At 48.9% G+C, this 20,025-nt stretch overlaps 2 protein-coding genes across 2 annotated transcripts in view; one reads left to right on the top strand and one right to left on the bottom strand.

Moving 5' to 3' along the window:
• The window catches only part of ADAMTS18 (ADAM metallopeptidase with thrombospondin type 1 motif 18), a 618,263-nt gene that overhangs the window by 91,390 nt on the left and 506,848 nt on the right, over positions 1-20,025 (top strand). The gene's annotated exons all lie outside the window — the stretch shown is intronic.
• The window catches only part of VAT1L (vesicle amine transport 1 like), a 141,634-nt gene that overhangs the window by 71,895 nt on the left and 49,714 nt on the right, over positions 1-20,025 (bottom strand). Inside the window, exons 4-6 of the mRNA XM_081274867.1 lie at positions 11,216-11,358; positions 3,402-3,505; positions 1,071-1,126 (exon numbers count right to left, since the gene is read on the bottom strand). Of these exons, the coding sequence (XP_081130993.1) occupies positions 1,071-1,126; positions 3,402-3,505; positions 11,216-11,358 (303 nt within the window). The remainder of the gene's footprint in view (positions 1-1,070; positions 1,127-3,401; positions 3,506-11,215; positions 11,359-20,025) is intronic.

Here is a 20,025-nt window from a genome sequence, read left to right as displayed (position 1 = left end):
AAGCCTCAATGGAGAACGAAGCCCTCTAATTCCAATCTCATAGTTGTAGGGAGCAGGAACCTCCCAAAATCAGGGAAGGTTCGGGGTAAAGTTTCTGGCAGCTGGTGCTGGCTCTTTGGGAGCACATGACATCCCTGTAGTGCCATACATAGAACAGACTCTCAGCTTCCCACGGATCTCCCTGACCGCTCTATTCAAAATGCCTCTGCCCCATCCTGCTGTTTTCTCTTCCGCATCCAATTTCAATCCCCTTCTGATGCTGGAGAGCCATCAATCACGTTATTATTATGTCTGTCTTAATTTGACTTTGCCTTCCTATTGGCATAGGAGAGCCACCTCTCTATGCACTGTGACTCCTGGATGCCTGGCACAATGTTGCAAACAGTAGGCACCAAGAAAATGCTTATAACAGTAAGTGAAGCCATCGGGCTGTGGAGGAAGCACACAGCAAGCACTGTGAGAAGCAGCAGGTCCCTGCTCTGGGGGTGGAGGGGAGTAAAAATAAAAGAAGCCCAAATTTGCTAATGTCTAGCACTGCTTAGCTCTAGACAGGAACACGCATCACTCCAGGCATCCAGTAGGGACAAATGCCCAGAGAGGAGGTTTCTCAATGGCAGACAAAATAATTGTGTATTCAGAGTTTGATAAAGTCATGGGATCCCACACAGTAGGATGAAAACACAGAAAAATCTCAGGCACACAAAGAGACCTGGTCATAAAGTGGCCAAACTGAGAGGCTGGTCCTCCTGGGAGCAAATAGAATGCATTAATGCTAAGTTCATTTCTGACTTATGATTAAAAACACAAATGCCTCAGCAGTCTCTGTTGAAATCAAAATAAAGCTTTCTTGAGTTTCCCAGCACTCCTACCTCTTGACTTCATTCAGATAAAAGAAACTCAAGCCCTGGTCTTGCCTGGGTGCAGTGAGCAGGGCAGAGATGCAGGCTTTATTGAAAATAAATGATGCAAATAAAGGACAAGCAGGAGCGGTCAGCGTCTCCGATGGCGGAGCTCACAACATACAAATCCACCCCCCAGCACGGTGCTGTTAGACATGCACAGGTACTTACTGATTTAGCAAAGCTGAAGAAGCTCTTGGTCTCTCCAGTTACCATGTTGGACGAACCTGCAGATGAAAGGGTCCCCAATCAGGCACTTGTTCACGGAAATGGGCATCACTTGTTACACCTGGAAGGACCACAGTTGTCTGGTACCCAACTGGCAATGGCTTAAAAATGAGTTTAACTCAGCCTTAGAAAAATGAAGGCATAGGAGCTGGGCGTCAGGTTGACTATTTTAACTAGGTGTCATTGGATCAAAGAGGAAATGAAGATTCTTCTCATGGTGACTAATGACATTGGAAAACTGTGAAACAAAGGGCATCCAAGGCAAGTGTTTTAATGAAATGGTGCACTGCTGACACATCTGCCAGGTTCTGCTCTTTGAGAAAGGGACTGTGGGAAGCTGCTCAATGGGTCTGAATGTGATTCCCCAGCAAGGGAGAGGCACAGGGCGCTGATCTGGCCTGGGCACAGAGGTAGTGGAGGGGGATTCAGATAGATGGAGAAAGAAGCACAGAAGAAAGAAGAGGAGGTTAAAAACAGGTTCAGAAGACAAGGAAATGGTGTGACCAGTGGGTCAGCCCCAGAGCAGTCTGGGCAGAGCGGTGAATGCCACTTGAGACAATGCAATGAGAATCTAGTTTTGCCAGTTTGTACAAGCAAGGCTCAGATGGCAGGTGGGAGGTGAAGTTGGAGAAGTTACTGTAAGATACTGAGACTGGGAGGAAGGACCCTCCCCCCGGGGTAGGGGAGGAGGAGACTTAACAATATAGGTATACCATAATGGTACTCTTTTAGGGTCTCAGACACCATAATGGTACCTCTTCAGTGGCTTTCCTGACTTGTACCCAGAGATTTGGATGTAAGTTTTTCTTAAGAGAATAATTATTTAATGACAAAATAATGTATATATTAAACTTAATTATTCAACCTGCGTAAACTAGTAGCTACTTTACTGCTTCTGCCTTAATGGGCTAACTTCCAGTAGGCATATGGCACAAGGCTTGCAGTAATTAGTAACCAAGGAATCAATGCAATGGATTTGATAATTATGACATTCAAGCTGAACTGCACAAAAATGACATCATGGAATTGGGCCAAAAATAGAACTACTGGGGGCTGGGGTCGTGGCTCAGTGGTAGAGCGCTTGCCTAGCACGTGTGAGGCCCTGGGTTCGGTCCTCAGCACCACATAAAAATAAATAAAGTACTGTGTCCAATATAACTAAAAAATAAATATTAAAAATAGAATTCCTGGTAAACGATAAGAAAGACGAGGAAACTACCCATCTGCATTGTATTCGCCATATTTGTCATAATGTCCTTGGACTCCCAGAAGGCCTCTTACCAATAATAACAATAAATTATGAATCCACTTCCAAGAAAATATGTGGTCATGATAGAAATGATCAAAACACCAGCTATGGAGTATTTATCCATCTCTGATGAGCTCAATTCTCTTTCTGTTATAATGATCTAATGATGACAAAGAGATGCTTATATTCCTCAAATATCTTTTTTATAAGCTTCTCAGCTAATGTCAGGGAAATGAGTGTTTTTTTTTCCCCCTGAGCTACCCAGAGTTAAGGTTCAATATCTTTTGCACCTACAGGGCACAGAGCAGTCAAGACTCTCAAACATCAGGCAACTCCAGTATCCCTTTGCTTAGGAATATGACACCTGGCTGCATGTGAGCCTTTTGTAGAGGCTGCTGTTTATATCAGCTTGCGTGCCTATGACAGGGAAGAGGGGGCTCTAGAGTCTCCTGTTGGAGAAGATTTGCTCCCAGCTGTTTCCATCAATCTTCTCCACCACCAAGAGCATAGAAATGGAGGTAGGCGCAGAGCAGATGGGACTAGACCCGTGCCATCCTTCCATGGCTCCCATCTTGATGGGACATTCAGGTAGTCTGGAGGAAGGAGGGCAGCTCTCTGCAACCCATCACCAATCGAGATGAATCCCCCAGAGGCCTCCATATCCTGCCCACTTTTTTCCATCCTGCTATGGGTCCTCCATGCTGACATCATCTTGATGTCCTTGAAGCCAGTTGGTATTTCCCACTTCCTGTGGGCCAAGTCCCTTAAAGGTTCTCCTCATCTCGGACTATCTTGGCTCAGCCTTGCTTTATCTCTTCTAAGATAACAGGATTATGGGGCAGTAGGCACAAAGTTTATCATTAAAAACAAGTAACAGCAGCATCAATAGGAGGAGAAACAAAACACGCCATCCCACAACCCCAACACACCAACCAGCAGCACATTTCATTTCTCAGAGCCTTGGTCTTGGGCACAAGAGCAGCGTCCCTGTCACTGACCATGCCCTGCTGCTGTGTACCACTCACCATATAAAATGTAGGTTCCCAGGGGTTTGAGAAGGCTGAGGCCTTTTCCAGTGTTGTCCCCGCACAGGCAATCCAAGACGATGTCCACACCTTCAGCGGAGATTCTAAATGGTGAGAAGACAAAGCAAAAGATGGAGAGCTGTCAGGAACCAAACTGTGGAGACTTCTCTTTTCTTGGGTCATGTCATTTGACACAGGATCAGGCAGAGAGAGGGACCTAGGAGAAGCCTGGGAGGTGGGTTTATCCTCTAAGACAAACTACAGATACCAAACTGAGTTACTATGGGATCACCTCCTGATAAACCCAGCCTAACTTGAAAAAAGCTGGAGTAGAAATGTTATTGAATCCACCTCACCTCCTGGACGCCATAGCTGAGCAAGGCCTCTGATCACCAGGCTGGGGGAGCTGAGTCACTGCTGCTGCCCAGCATTGGGAGAGACTATGACACTGCCTCTTACTAGCCCAGGAGAAGATCCAAATGCAAAATGGGAAGTTCAATTATTACTAAATGCACATTGTTTTCATGCCAACATAAAGTCAAAAGGTCTGAAGCCAACCATTGTCAGCCAGGGACTGTCTGTGAAAGAGATGCTGGAGGTAGCCAAGAACTGGCTGGTGGCTCACATCAAGAACCAGCCTGGAATCCAAGAAGGATGGTGGGCACTGGAGTCAGAGGGCTCTGCTGGTACCGGCTGCCTCACTCAACCTCTCTGAGCCTTAGCTTTCTCCTTTGTAAAGTGGAGTTAGTCTGTTTCTAACTAAAGGATGAGACAAGGTGACAAATAAAATGGGTGGCCCAGGTTTGCTGCAGAGCAGACATTCCATAAGCCAGTTGAAGAGCTCTATTTCTGCAGCAAGGCCCTGTGCTGGGATCTGTCCAAGGTGCTGAGATAGAGTCAGGAAGGAAACCAGCATGCTCCCAGTTTTCTTGGGACTACTGGTCCAGCAGAGAGGCACCGTCATCTAACTTGCAAGCTTTTACTTGCCCAGTCTCTAGGTATAACCTAAAACTGATTCTTAGAGGATGAGGGTTAAATACAGAAGCTCTTCCTTAATGCTGGAAGGCTGCAGAGAGAACCCACATTTGTATTCCACCGGACAAGCAACACAGGTTTATCTTTTCTGTTCATTTATTTATACATCCATTGATTCTCCTAATGCATTTAACAAACATTTACTGGGTTTCTGCTGTTAGGAGACACTACACAGGAGAGGGCTGCAGAACAGGCAGGTTCCAGAGATTACTGAGGAACTATTGATGCTCACGAGACCCCTGTTGTGGCTGGTGCTGCTCCGTTCAGACAGGACCAGCCTTTCTTCAGGACTGTGAGTCTGTGGGATGATTTGCTATAATATCTGTATTAGCAGATACCTCAATTTTTCTACCCCAACATGGGCATCATGGCCCATGTCAACAGCTGAGTCTGTCTCTGTTCCTTGCAAAATACCCAGTCTGTGGCGAGCTCTGATGGGGACAGAGGTAGCAAGAGACCACCCTAACAGAGAGACTCCAACAGAGCACCTCAGGGGCTTCGGAAGATGACCCACTGTCGAGTGTTGGTGGATGAGCAGGAATTGCCCAGGTGACTCAGGGAAGGCATCTCTCGAGAGAATACAACAGCTTGACCTGGGCTAGCAGAATGCGTAGGGACACCAACCATGATAATGAGAAGCCAGGACTTTGGCCTTGTGATGTAAGGGCCCAGACACTGGCTGCCACCACCAGTGGCTAGCTCGGAGGTGGGTGGACAGGGGCGAGGGGGTAGTGTAGCACTGGGCTTAGGATCATGAATTTTGCCTCAGTGTTAAGCATTGAGTTCTGCCACTTGCTGTGTGACCTCAAGTGATTTACTTAGCTTCTCTGTACCTAAAACCTCCTCATCTGTGAAAGGGGATAATGATGATAGGCACTTTGTGAAACTTTTAAGAGTTGGCACAGGCAGAGCACAGAGCCTAGCTCACAGTGGGCACAGGGTCCAGAGCAGCTTTTATTACTTTTGGTCAGAATGGCCTGACTTCAAGAGGGTCTTTTGGCTAGGAAAAGGGCAAGAAAGGAGAATATTCAAAACCCCAACAAGCCACCCATAGACCCAGGCAGCCTTCCAGGTGGGTGACGTCACCAGTCCAGAAACCAGCAGAGCTGAGGCCGATCCCCTGGACCTTTCTAGGAGAAGAGCATCCACGAGCGCTCAGTACAGCCCAGGTCCACTGTCGAGAAATCCCAAGAGTCATCCATTCCTACCTCCTCCCTGCCCGGGTCCAGGGCCGCAGTTCTCTCTACTTGATGGATGGAGAACTGAGGCTGAGGAGGCCAGGTGACTTACTCCAGGGCTCACTGCAGAGAATTGGGGGTGGTGGGGTGGGGGTGGGGTTAGTTCAACCCATCACATCTGGAAACCAGGAGGTTCCAGAGGCACAGAATGGCTTTGCAGGATGAACTGTGGCCATCCTGGGGTGACTGCCACTGTCATTTCTCAGCCACGCGGGCTCTAGCAGGGACTGAGCAAGGCAGGCTTCATTCCCAGGTCCTGAGGATGGGGGTCTAGGTGCTGCTTGTGCACACCAAGTAGGAAGTTCCTGGGGTCAGAGCTTCAAGACTGCTAAGTGCTGCATCCCTGTTCCGTCACCACGACCTTGACCAATGGACCACACTGAAATGGAACCTTACTGACCTGAACTCGGGTCTGTTTAAAATGTCCCAGGTCCCACACCAGCCTTAGGACTGGCCCTCCGGGGACCCGCTCATGTTAGCCAGCCCCTCAGAGTCCTTCCAAGGCCGTCGTCAGGAAAATCGCCAACAGATCCAAACAGCTCATCAGGGGCACACGGGCCACCCTCACTTCTAATCCCCATTTCCAGGGTGACCAACCACCTGTACATGACAATAATTAGGTAGAAGCAGAGCGGTTCAGGGCAGAGGCCAACCGCAGGGAATTTTCTGTCTGCTCTCTCTGCTGACATAAAATCTCTGTGGATTTAAAAAGCAAACACAAAAGAGCTCCAGCTCAGGGATTCTGGGGCCAAATCTAGCAGCAAGACGTTTTGGAATTGCTGATCTGGCCCCTTGTGTCTGTCCTTCCTTTGTCCCCCTCACCCCCGGCCCCTCCATGGTGAATGCTGCCTCTTGGCTCTCCACCCACGTGGATCAGGGAGGAATTTCTGTCGAGTGGTGGCAAGTTCCCATGGAACCATTGCTGGGAGAGAGGCCCTCGACCTGCCAAGAGGCGATCCCTTTGTTCTGATTTTGTTCTGACATAACCTGGCTTGAACCCCGCTGAAGGGCTTTCCAGAGCATGGTCCCTGTAACCTGTGGCTCCCTTTAAAATTTCTCTTAATTTTTAACTGAACACATTTAGAGGTACACATACACAAATTGTAACGTGTACATCCGGGACATTAGCCCATCTGTTACTCATCAAGTTCATCTTTTGCCATCACCAAACACTCATCATTCCAGGGGTCCTTCCCTGGGAACAGTTTTGCTCACACCCTGCCATGAGTGATGGCTGGAGACATCTTGTATTGTCTCAGCTTGGGACAGGGGCAGGCATTGCTACATCTAGAGAGGAGAGTCGGGTTGAGAATCCTGCAATGCACAGGACAGCATCTGGCAGCAGAACCATCAGCCTGGAATGCATGTGGGATTGAGAGAGAGAAGCCCTCATCTGGCCGGATCCTCCTGGGCACAGCATCTAGCCCATCACAGGTACTCGGTCTCACATTGCCATGTGCTTCCACCCAGGCTGCCTGGCTTTCTCATGGGCTCAGGGGCGAGCCACCTGCCTTTGGGAGGGTGAGTGTGGGTGGGAGGAGACCACAGGCTCTGGAACCAGAACCACATGGGGCTTAGTCCTGCCACAGGGAGGGGTGTGGAATCAAGTAACTCAGGATGCATTGGGCTCTCTGAAAAATAAAGACAATGTCTACTTTACAAAACTGAGCTCCTCCGTGTTGTTTGGGCTTCCAATTAGATGGTGCTCACCTGTGTTTTCCAAATGCCTTATCTTTTCCCATCAGGTGCTAGCTTTACTCTCTTGCAACTGCCCCTATAATCATCTGTCCCTACTAGTTTGGATGCCTTGGGTCACAGGGATGTGTGTGTCTGGCTCCTCACGGTGTCATGAGGCCCATTCACAGGAATCAACAATGTGTGAATAAATGAATGAATAAAATACAGCCTGAAATAATACTGGGCACCACTTTTCACCAAAGGAAGTTTACAAATGTTTGATTTTTAAGAAAAGATGTTCTGAAATAGCTTTATTGAGGCACAACTGACACACCAAACCTGCACACATTGGAGGTATACAACTCAGCTGTGACCCAGGTTCACACCTGAGGAGCTATCACCCTCAAGGTGACCAATGCATGCTTTCTGCCCCAGAGCTCCCTCGAGGTCCCTGGTTAACCAAGGGAAAGGTTGGCAGGTTAGAGTCCCCACCTCGTGCACCTCTGAGTCTATGAGGGAAAAAAGCCGTATTCCGTGTTCCATCTATGCCTGTGAGTAGTTTCTTGCCTTGAGGGATGGTGTAAGGTGCACATAACGTGGTCTAAGCAAACTTGGCAGAACAGGAGGAGACCAACAGCTGTTCTTCTCCATCTTGCCCTGCCCGAGAGCTCCTACCTGGGACCCTCCCCACTTCCTCACTTGCAGAAATCCTGCTTGTCCCCCAAGTATCCCTGAGGGGCTGTCCATCTTGGTCCCCTCTGATCTTCTCTCTCCTTTATTTCTGGAGCCCTTATATCAGGTGCACACGGCTCAAGGTGTCTCACTCTAACTCGGCTCACTCGTAGTCACGGCTCTCCTCCCAGACAGAGGGAAGGCGGTGAAGGTGAAGTCTGTATCACACATATTTTTTCCTCTTCCCTTTAAAATATTTGGCTTAAGGCTGAGAGTGCATTCAAAAGAGGTGTGCTGCTTGACTGGTTTATAAGAGTTCTCACTGTAGGAAATTCATCATTTTTTTTCTAGTTCATCACCATCTCTGTGATCAGAAAATAAAGGAGAGTGGCTCTGCCCACACTCGTGATGTATGTTAGCAGTTGATATTTTCCGTTTCATTTTACATGCAAAGCTAGGATGCAGGCAAAGATGGAACCTGGAATACGGCTTTTTTTTCCCCCTCAATATGCTCCCAGGAGTGTTTTTCCATTATGTGACAGTCGTCATAATTAGCCGTTTTTAGGGGCTGGGGAATATACTCAGGCAGGTGGGTGTAGCCTAAGCCATGGAGCCGGTTCCCTTCTGCTGGGTGGGGCAGCTGGCTCCGGGTCCCCTCTGCTGCAGACAGCGTGCGTGGCTCTGCACTAGGCAGCATGGCTCCCGCAGCTTTGTCTCACTCTGGGCTGTTTGGAGGGCAGGATGACCAGGACACAGGCTGCCACCATGGCTGTGGCTACCCAGTCACTTCCCGTCCAATCCCAGGGTCTCTGCTTAAGACAAGAGTGAGCTGCCGGAGTGGTATCTGAAGGAAGGTGGGGAGGTGGCCTTAGGTGCTGTTGCCTCTGCTCTTCTGATACCAGTGGAAATCACTGTTCCTGGTGCAGAGGAGCAGGTCCGGGACAGGGAGAGGAGGGGACGGAGCAGCTACATGGCAGATGGGGTCCCTGGCTAGGGGGTGTCACTTCTTCAGGAGAGCTGCCTGGCACTTTTCTTACCCTCCCCACCTTCAGCTGACTCCAGCTGCATTGGCCTCCTTTCAGACCCTTGAACTGACCCAAGGCCTCAGCACCTGCAGCCCCCGGCCAACGTCTGGACCCTTCCACTCTCAGCCAAGTCTCGCTCTTCCACTCATGACCCGATTTTTCCCTGTGTGTGTATATCCACTAAGGCTCTGCATTTCTCTACCAGAACACACATCAAAAGTATAAACCAATTCATTCTCTTTTGAGTCTTATTTGCTCACCCCACCCCTGCAACTATATTTCAGTCTCTAGAAGGACAGTGGCTCTAACGGTTACTGTTAGGTCTCCCTCCTGGGCACAACCCCTAGCCCATCACGGGTACTCAGCACATATTTATCAAGCAGGAGGCACATAAAGAGTGAGACAGTACTTGGGAAAAAAAAATCACTTAAAGGGGTGAAAGAAAGATGGTGGAAGGGATTGGTGGTAGTTTCTCATCTGTTTTGCAGACCGCAGCCTGAGAGGCTCGGGGTAAAAGTGGAAGAACCACCTGAGAGCTATGGTGCTGGGCAGAGGGGCGTCTTTAAAGTGAGCCTGCTTATCTGGAAATGGGGTGGGGGGGTTCCACGTCTAGATTCAAAGCTCTTCTATCGTGTCAATATTCTTCTCCTGGAATATCAGGATGATCTTAAGTTATATACAAATTTCCACATTCGAGATTTAAAAACAGACCATTGGAAGATTTCCTTTCCTAGAAACTCCCCAAGTTTCACCAAGTTGGTCTAAATCCATCTCCTCAAACAACCTATTCTGCGGTCCCCTGGTCTTTCATTTTCCATCTTAATTTGTAATTTGGAGAAAATGGCTCCTTAGCTATGCGGTTGGCGAGGCTACTTAATACGGGTGTACCTTACAAGGTAGGGCTGAAAATAAGCCACAATGAAATGGTGGCTCCTGGCCACTCTGAACCTCTCCTGGAGCAGAGTGGACCCAAAGCCTGAGCACAGATCCCCAAGCAGCAGCCAGAATGAGCCACATGGGTCATCTGCAACCAGGAAGCAGCTGGGTTTCCTTAGGATTCCCTGTTCACTCATATGTGCAAGCCCACACACACACACACACACACACATGCACACACGTTACTCTCTCACATTCATGTACACACAGCCACCATCAGGAGCCACAGCATCAAAGGTGGAAAGTGGATCCAGCTATAAACCTACATTCCCCAGGTGACTGCAGTGGCCAGAAGACTGGTCTCCTTGGCTCCCTCTCCTCGACTCACCACCAGGGACTGTGCAAAACCTAAATCTGATCACGTCAACGCGGTAGTCCTTGCTAGCTCTTGGAGGTTTCCCCTTTGGGTGCTCCGTTGTCAATATCCATAACTGGATCAGGTGACCAGACATCCCTAGATTTGCACAGATAAGCTTTTCCCACTCTGAGGAGCTCCTTAATATGCATGCGCATGGCAACCTCGCTAGGGTGCCCCCAACCTCATCTTCCTGTGGGCAACCTTAGCACAGGCTCCACTCTTCAGAGAGAACTCGTACATGAACAGCGTGAGGCCCCAAGTCAAATGCCTGGCTTGAACCAGGGCTCCACTCTTTACCCCTGGGCCAGCCTGCCTGGTGCCCTCTAGATGGTTTCCCAGATTGCTCTCAGGGAGATGTGGCCAAGGACCTAAGCAGGAGCAATTAATAGGAGCAGGATGTGCGTTCCTGCTGGGACTGGCCCTCAGAAGCCCCTCGTGCATGCCCTCCCAGTGCTCTTTCCATCTGCCAGCGAGAAGCAGAGGACACAAGACCCAAGACAATGGCAGAACCATAAAGTGAAAAGAGCCCAGTCCCTGAATCTCCTTACAGAAGACGATCCATCCAACGTGCATCTTTGGCTGGTACGTGAATGGATGAGGAATAAACTCTGATGTGCTAAGGCAGTGGAGTAACACCTGCCTGACTCTTAACACATTCCTCCGCAAGTTCTTTAACAGCTTGGTTTCTTGGGGTAAGATTAGGGCTGTGGGAGGATTGGATGAGCTAATGCATGTGAAGCACGGGCCTGGAGCTAGCAATACCAAGCCCCTTGTACATAGTTGTTATTATCACCATTATCGGCTATTCTTTAAGCAAATGCTGCTGCTGTTTGAGAGAAGAGCAGCGCTAAGCCTGAGCAAGCAAGTGCCTACCTTTTGACTTCTTGCACGTAGTCTGCATTTCGATCAAAGAGGTGGGTCACGGACTCTTTGATTGCTTCATGCTTGAAAGTAGATGCTGTTCCAAAGACAGTCACATTGGGTACGGTGGAACACAGCTGAGCCACAGCTTGGCCCTGGAAGTGACATATACACACAGGCGAGTCACACACTAGGGCTATCATGTTCAATGAGGTATTATAAGTCTCAGGTTGAGGACCTGGTAAGAAATGTGGCACTGAACAGATACTCAATAAATCTTCATTACCTTTTCTTTCCCCTTAGGGGCTTATTACATCCAGAGCTGAGATATCCAGGCAGAGACAGGAAAGGTCAACATGAGTTTTAAGTATTAAAGGGTCCAGGGGCAAATTACAAATGCAGTCAGGAGTGGGTGGTTTTCTATATCCGCTTCCAATACGGTCAAAATTTAAGTAATCGGACAAAATGCCATGACCATGCGTGTTCAGAAACCTTCTAGCGAAACCCAATCTGCTGGTAATTAAGATGCATTCTGAAACCACTGCTTCTTTCCAGCATACCATCTGCCATTTTAAGAAGGGAAAATTATCCTACCAGAGTCATGTGCGATATTCATTTCTGCCCATCATCTTATTTTCATGTCTTGGTGTTGGTGGATAATTCAGGGTAGCAGGTCAATTTATGGAAATGTTATCTTATCAGCAGTTGCAATTAAAGCAACGTGGAGAGACTCACAGGACGTCAGAGCTGGCAGGTCATCCCAGTGCCTCTTCCCTGTCATTGTTTTTCAGAGGAGGGAAAGGACACCCGGAAAAATAAAGGTCACCCCGTTTTCCAGACGCACATCTGAAATTCAAAGCAAGACCTCCTGACTGCAGTTATTGCCATTTTCCATTATCCTGTGCTGTCTACTGATTCTGACATTTTAAGCTAAGCAGACTTCTAAGTCGCTACCTAAAATAGACACGTCATGGGCACGCTCCCTTGGAGGTCAGCGGTTTTAGAACATGGGTGTGAACCCAAGACTGTAGGCTGCAACTCTTGTTCCAAGAATAGCTTTGATATTTGTTTTTTTTTTTTTTATATCCCAGATTGTATAGAACAAAGAAGGTTCTATCCTTGCTAGTGAGGGTAGCTGTCAGCAACCGGCCTGGCAACTATCTACAGTTAATTAGCCTCCTGTGAGTCACGGTTACAGCTCCATAGCCACGGGGCTTGAGCTAACCTTGTACTAACTGGGAAAGGAGCTTAGAATTAATTCCAGTGTCCCTGAAGTTCCTCTGCCCTCTGTTCTTGGGCAAGCATGACTTTTCTTCATTCAACTGTTCTTCAAATTTCTATTAAGTAGTAGTCACACTGTGCTAGCGAGAGACGTCCATGTCAGAAATGACCTGCACACCCTCGTTGCTCGTCTCAGGCTGCCCACAGAGTCTTAGACCTGCAGATACAACCACCACTCTGGTATGTTCCCAAAGCACCATCAGACTCCACTGACCCTAAACATAACCCGTGACCCTCTGCAAAGAGGCTGCTCAAGCAAAGTATCCCAACCGGGCAGCTTAAACAATAGAAATTTCTTTTCTCACAATTTGGGGGCTTAAAATCCAAAATCAAGGCGTTGGTAGATTGGTTCCTTCTCAGGGCCAGAAGGGAAGCCTCTGTCGCAGCGTCTCTCAAGCCTCTGGGCTTGCTGAGGGACATCTTCTCCCTCTGTCTGGTGACTTCACCTCCCCTCTAGGCCATTCACACTGGATTAGGGCCACCCCAAGGATGGAGACCCTGACATTGTTTGGATCGAAATCATCCCCCAGAGGTCCGTGTGTGGAAGACTTCTGTCCCCAAGTGGAACTACTTGAATGTTGAGAACGTTTAACGGGGGAGGTTAGTGGGGGTTTTCAGTTTGGGGCAGAATGCCCTTGAAGGGAATATTGGGACCCCCAGGATCTTTCTCCCTGTTTCCTGGCTGCCATGAGATGAGCCATCTGGCTCCACCTGGAGCTCCAGGCCTGATGCCGTCTCACCATAGGCGCCCCAAAGCCATGTGGACAATTTATGATGGACTGGAACTTTGGAAACTGAGCGTTAAAGTCAACCTTTTCTCTCCATGGGTTGATTTCTCTCAGGCATTTGTGATAGTGTCGGAAAGCTGACCCACAGACCCTGTCTCCACGGAAGGCCACGTTCTGAGCTGCTCAAGGTTGGGCAGGAATTTGGGGTTGAGCCAGGTCAACACGGAACACTCCTCTCACTGCCTCCCCTCTTCTGTGTAGTGGACTGATGGGTTCCACCACTGAAATGGGAGTCCAGGTGTCACCTGGCACTCCTCCCCCCCACAGCCCATGAGTCACCCACATACTCTTTATCTCTTTTTCTTGGTCCATATTGGTTCTGGCTGGATCAGGGCAGTGCTCTTGTGAAGGACCTGGCTGCCTCCCTGTGTCCTCCCGAGGCCAGAGGGAGGAGCCCTTCCCCCAGGACAGTGGCTGCCACAGCCTTCCCTGGCTGCCTGCTGGCCCATCTGTGTGCTCAAGGTGCACGGGGACTGTGCTTCCATGGTCTCTGTCCCCAGGGCCTGGCACGGGACCTGGCACGCAGCAGGAGCTTAGAGCAGCGTGTTGAGTGGATGCTTGAGAAACTGGCGGGGTCAGTGTCCTGGGGCAGTTCAGGTTTATAGAACTGGGATGCAGCATGGGTTTTAAAAATGATGATCAGAACTGACACAGGAACTGTACATATTTTTGGAGCGCAGTGTGGCATTCTGACACATGTCCATGATGGGTCCCCATTAGTCAGGGTAATTGAGTCCTTCACCTCAGACCTGTGTCATTTCTTTGCATTGGGAATAAATATTCAAAATCCTTTCTGCTATTTATTTTGAAAGAGTTACTGAATCGCTCTCCACAGTTACCCTGTGCTAGGGGACAGTAGCAGTTACTCCTCTCCAGCTCCACCTCTGTGCTTGTCCTCGCTCCATTCCTCCCTCCCGCATGCCTTCCCAGGTCTGGTGACCACTCTTCTGTCTGGGCTCCTTTGAAATCAACTTTTTAGCTTCCAGTAAAGGTGAGGGCAGGCTTATTTCACTTAACCCAATATTCTCTAGTTCCATGCCTATTGCTGCAAATGACAGAATGTCCTCTTTCGCGGCTTAATAACATTCCATCTTGCACATGGAGCGCATCTTCCTTCTCCGTTCACCCATGAGCGACACCTGGGTTGGGTCCTGGGCAGGGCGCTCAGGAACAGTGCTTAGGTGTATGTGAGCGCAGCATCTCCTCCAGGTGCCGCTTCCAGGTCCTCAGCCACAGAACTGCTGGGTCACGTGGCAGGTCTCTTTCCAGCTCTTGGAGGAACCTCCATACTGTTTTCCAAGGTGGCGACAGTGATTTACATTCCCACCAACAGAGAAGGAGGGACTTCCCTTCTGAAGTACAGATTTAGTTAACATGGGCCGTCTCTAACTCGAGCACACCTTTGCCATGTCCATTTGAAAGATGCGGTAAAAACAAACAGAAAAACAGAGCCACCGTGAGTAATCTGGTCCACGGACACACAGCCGTGCAGCTCTACCCGCGAGGTACTTCCAGGAAATGCCCATGGATGGTCTCATAATGGGGTGACGGTCGTGTGCACATTGAAGTGAGCACTACACAAACCTAGATGCCACTCACTGATGCTGGACTGTGTCAAAAAGAGCCCTAAACAGGAGATGTGGGGGGCTGCCCCCCGGCCACACAGCCTAGCACTGAATGGTAAATGTTATTTCACTAAGTTCAGGAGAGTAAATACAGATCACGGCCACGGGTGGCTATCCTCACTGTGGCTAACAACACACCAGACCCAATCGAATAACACGTGGTGGGTGGTGTCTTGATGGCGATGTGGTCAACAGGTGGCAAGAATCTTTCAGTTCCATTTCAGTCTTAGGGGACCCCCATCTTGTATGATGTTAGTTGTTGACTAAAATATCATTAAGCAGGTGTGACTCTATTTAAATTTAAATATAATAAATATTATGTATTTATAAATATAATAAGTATAAGAAATATATATTAAATATATTGTACATATAACACATAAGCATTATGTGTACTATGTAATGTGCATATGTAATATATATGATTGTAATTAGAATAAAGCATGATCAGTATTATATTAGTGTTATAAGCATACATGTACAACGAGTGTTACATATATATAAATTTAATAGTACAAAACAATTAGTGGATAGTTATTAACTATAATACAATTCATAGGCTATGAGTATTGAACATAATTTAGTAATTTACATCATTAGAGAGAGTGGTGCTGGAAGACACGAACTCAGCACACCAATTTGCAGACTCCCAGTTCTTCATCAACTCACTGAGGTGACGAGAGGCCCTTAGCAGACCCTCAGTGATTTTTATTTTTTAAGGTAAATAACGCTCAGCATTCTGTATTTAAAGTGCTTTCCCTCACAGCTATAGGAAATCTGTACTCTGCCTTCTCACGTCCCCCGGTAAGTGCAGGATCAGCAGCTCATTTATCCTCGCTCTCCTGCGTGCCTAGCAAATAGCACGGGCTCAATAAACATTTGTGGAAGACGGAATGAATTTTCAATAAAAAGGATTTTGCAATTCACCTGCAGACCCAGGACATGAAGTGAACAAAACAGTCCATGCTCCCGCAGCTGCAGGGAGGGAGATCCGAGTGGACCTGTTCTAATGGACTTCCCTCCCCGCTTGGTGAGAGTTCTACACCAAGTCCCTCCCTGCTGCCCCTCTCTATGGCCAGCGACACAGCAGTAACAGCAGCCGTGGTTCCTTTTGTCCTCACCTGGCCGGGTACTGTGCCAAGGGGCGTCATGAGATCCTTAAACCACCTTTAGACAAAGTATCTTGATTTCCCATTTTCACTTAAAAATGGGGATTCAGAGAGGGGAAGGGACTTGGGTAAATCCAGAGACCCAGGACTCCAAGGCTTCTCTGCTGTTAGTCTAGTGAAGCTCTGGATGGCTGACATGGGGACTCCAGTCTTAGAGACCTGGCATCCATTAAGGCCCCCTGGAGCCCCCATCTGGACAGCTCTGCCTCGGGCTCTGCAGGTGGACAGATTTTCAGCTGGATTTCAATCAGCCTTGTGGCTATTCCAGGGCTGCAGGGCTGTCCCCAACTAGCACAGGCAGCAGGAATCCAGGGACAGCAGTAATAAGGGAGATGTTTGGGGTCCCTGAGATATGTCTCTTGACAACAGACTGGCAGTTCAAAGCCACATCCTATTCCAGAAAAGCCAGGTGCAGTAGACAAATGGTTATAGAAATAACTGCATTTCTATAAAAGGCTTAGTAAACTGTGTGGTCCACATTAAGGACTGAATGAGTGACAGTTTTTGGCTGTAACTGTTGGAATTGTGACAAAGCCTGGATGAAATTCTGGTTACCCAGTAAATGGGAATTTAAGATAGATGGTCCTATTGATGTGCTAAGATTCAGGATTCAGCATCAGAGACTCATCTATCCTGTCTCCTGATTAGTTGGCTCTAGGGTCTCTATAATGTAGGCATCACGTACCTCTCAGCCTCTTCTCATCATATGCAAAAACTTTAGCTTTGATCACAGGGAAAAACACCCAGTTCTTTCAAAGGGCCACCCTATGTCTGACCACAGGATCTTTACACATGCTGCTGTTCTCATCCATGACGCTCTAGGAACCAGATTACCTTTATTTTCCTTTGTGTTATTTGTTGCTGCAAATCTGTTGACCTCGTGTGACACTCGTGTAACAAGTGAGTGCTGAGAATAAGACACTTTAGAGGTGTGTGGCTAAGGTAGGAGGAGGAGATGAAGAGTGCGGCTAGAGTTTTTCAGTTGCTCAAAATATAAGAATGGATAACTATTTTGTTTTTAATGCAAAAGAGCAACAGACACATTGGGGAGACTTGGTAGCTGCTGTCTCTCTCTCTTTTTATTCATTACATAAATCAGGGCATCTCTAGGTGGAGGGCCGGGACCAGCATCCTCCCTATCCAGGGGCTTGTGGGAATGCAGTTCCCCAGATCTACCCAGACCTGTGGAGTCAGACACTCTCAAGTGTCAGAGGTGGATGATGGGGGTGCAGCCTGATTTTTAACGAGCTCTCTGGGGGACCCCAGTGCAGCCCACGAGAGTCTTCCTGATTGCCGACAGGGCCTCTAGCTGCTCATCAGACAACTGGTTTAAAGCCCGGGCAGGGCCTGATTATCGGGACATATTCATAAGCTCCCTGGGGGACTCTCAGGTGCAGCCAGGCTGAGACCCCTGCTCCCTGAGGTCTCCTTCCTGCTGTACTCTAACACTCCCCTTCCTCTTTGCCTGACTGTGGTGACATCACAGCCCGTGGGTTCGGTGTGTGGGATCCTGGAGATGTGGGGTGACTACCGCGGCTTTGGGTGACTCAGAGACACAGGAGGAGAAAACCAGCCCCCTCTCTGCTGGCAGGGTCTGCAGCTGCTGTGCTGGGAGCTGCTCAGCCAGCGGCCACAGCCCCTGGGCACAGGTTTGCCAGCCAGTCCCAGCTCTGTCACTTGACTGCTGATGTGACTATTTAAACAGAGCTTCCTGCAGAGGCTCTGGGTTAAGAAGTAAGTGGGCCAAGCAGTGAGGAGCAGAGGTTGGTTCACTCCACCTCACCTGTGCAGAGCTCACTGCGCACCGAGCAGGGTTCCATGTGCTGCACGAATCACTTGATTCTCACACAGCAACAAGATATGAACCCATGTTGTCTGGCTGCGGCTTCCACGATCTTAACCACTGTCCCAGCAATGGGTCCAGAGGCTACATGAAGAGAAGGAAGAGGGACATCTCCCACTGGCTAGTTACTCCTTGTCAAGCACTGTGTGGGCCACTTGCCACACAGTTCATGCTCCCTGCCCATCATCAGGCTCCGATACAAGGGTACTCCCTCAAGGTCATCCCACCAGTCACTGGAAAAACCAGAACTGGAGGTGATGGGATTTCAACCCCAGCCTCCTTGGTGCTAAGCCCCTGACCTCCATGCAAACAAAGAAGCAGCCTGAGATGGTGGTCATGCCAACTGGAGGCCCAGCTCCGTCCCTGGGGCCATGCTGGACTCACCGCTGGCTGACGTTGGGCAGGCTGAGCCTGGCAGAGCCTCAGATTCCTGCTCTTTAGGTCAGGGATGATAACGGCTCCTCCACGAGGTCAGGTGTGGGTCACACGTGATGTGATCTACCCAAGGTCAACCCAGACAGGTGCTCAATAAGCTGGCATCTTCCTGGTGCCCTCCAAACTACCTCTTCTAGGAAGCCTTCCTGAGGGACCTGGAAGAGCTGACATCTTGCCCCATCTAGACCCAAGGGCCAGTTACTGTTTGAGCAATAAGGAGAGGCAGCCCTAAGATGGGTGAGGTCCCCTCTTTCAGAACTAGACCAAACAGGGTAGCTATGAAGGGATCCTGGACACACAGGAGCAGAAACACTGCCCTGAGCCTGTTTCGGTGACCTCAGTGTGTTCCATGAGTGCCTTCCATGAGCAGGAAAGGCCAGAGCAACCCCCAAGGGTCTCGTCTAAGGCAGCTCAGCATTTGGGAAGGACTTTACTACAGCACTCTTGGGCTTTGTGACTTTGATAAAGCTACTTTATCTCTCTGATCCTCAATAACTTCATCTATAAAATGCAGAAAGGGCAGGTGAGGGGTTCACGTGCCATAGGCCAGCAGGCTTAGTACAGGGCCAGGTACGCAGGAGGTGCTCAGCCAATTTTTAGGGCTCTTGTTCTTCTTACTCAAAGACCACTCCATTCAGTGTTGGGATCTTTGGTCTACTAATTCCAGGTTAAGTAGCTTTTCCTCGGGCCCTCTGGGATTTATGCTCGTCAACTGCAGGACAGGTAGCTGGGTTGGAAGGGCTCAATCTGAAACCATGACCACTGCCCCCCAGCTGGTGCCCTACTACAGTTTTGTGTGGATTATTAAAAAGGCCTTGTACCTCCCGGTAGGCAAAGCTCTGAGTCTAACCAGCTGGAGTACGGACAGCCCCTGCTCACTCCCCAGGGTGGGTGTTTTTGTGCAGTGTACGGACCGCCCAGCTGCACACGGCACCTCTACTAAGTAATCCTTGTGTCCCTCATCAGCAATGCTCTCCAAGTGACAAATGCCATGCGTGGCCATGAGACGGTCCACAGCCATATACCACTTCCCTCCTAAGAGCTGGGTTCCAGCAAAGGTGTGGCTAGAGTCCTGGCCGGCGTGCAGCCCAGCCCACCAGATGGCTAAGTCCCCTTCTTGGAGCTCTAAATCACAGGGTCAGAGTCACTTGCAGGCTGGCTGCCTTCCACGTGGTGCATCTGGATAGATTTCCTGGGTGACTGCATTTGCATAGTGGGAAGCTGGATTCGCATTTCCAGCCAAATTACAATTTGTACCCACCCAAATTGTGGTTTGGAGCTGTGGTTTTGATAAATGCATCTCTTTCCAAATAAACACCGAAAATAGCAAAACCAAAAATAATTGAACTACTGCTAGGTAGGGTGACCATTTGGTCTGTGCAATTTATTGTCTAAATTGGGACTCTGTGAAACAGGTTGCTATTATTAATCTGCCTTGATTGGTAGGTGTAAACTGCAAATGTTCTGGGTAAAGTGAGTCCTATAGCCACTCTAATAGTAAGTCAAGGAAAATAACTTATCTCGTGGCCAAGAGAGAAGAGCATCAGTGAGGCGTGGATTGGGATCCTTGGATCTACTATGCATCACTGGAGGTACCTCGACCTGGTTAGCTGGTGGTTGTGTCTACAATAAGGGGATAACTCGCCTCGTCTGGGTACCACGAGTCAGAACGGGGGGGAGC

Source organism: Spermophilus citellus, assembly GCF_964194105.1.
Source record: "Spermophilus citellus genome assembly, chromosome: 18".
In the NCBI taxonomy this organism is placed as follows: Eukaryota; Metazoa; Chordata; class Mammalia; order Rodentia; family Sciuridae; genus Spermophilus; species Spermophilus citellus.
Note: the sequence above shows the minus strand (reverse complement) of the source record. Positions and strands in the feature narration are given on the sequence as shown.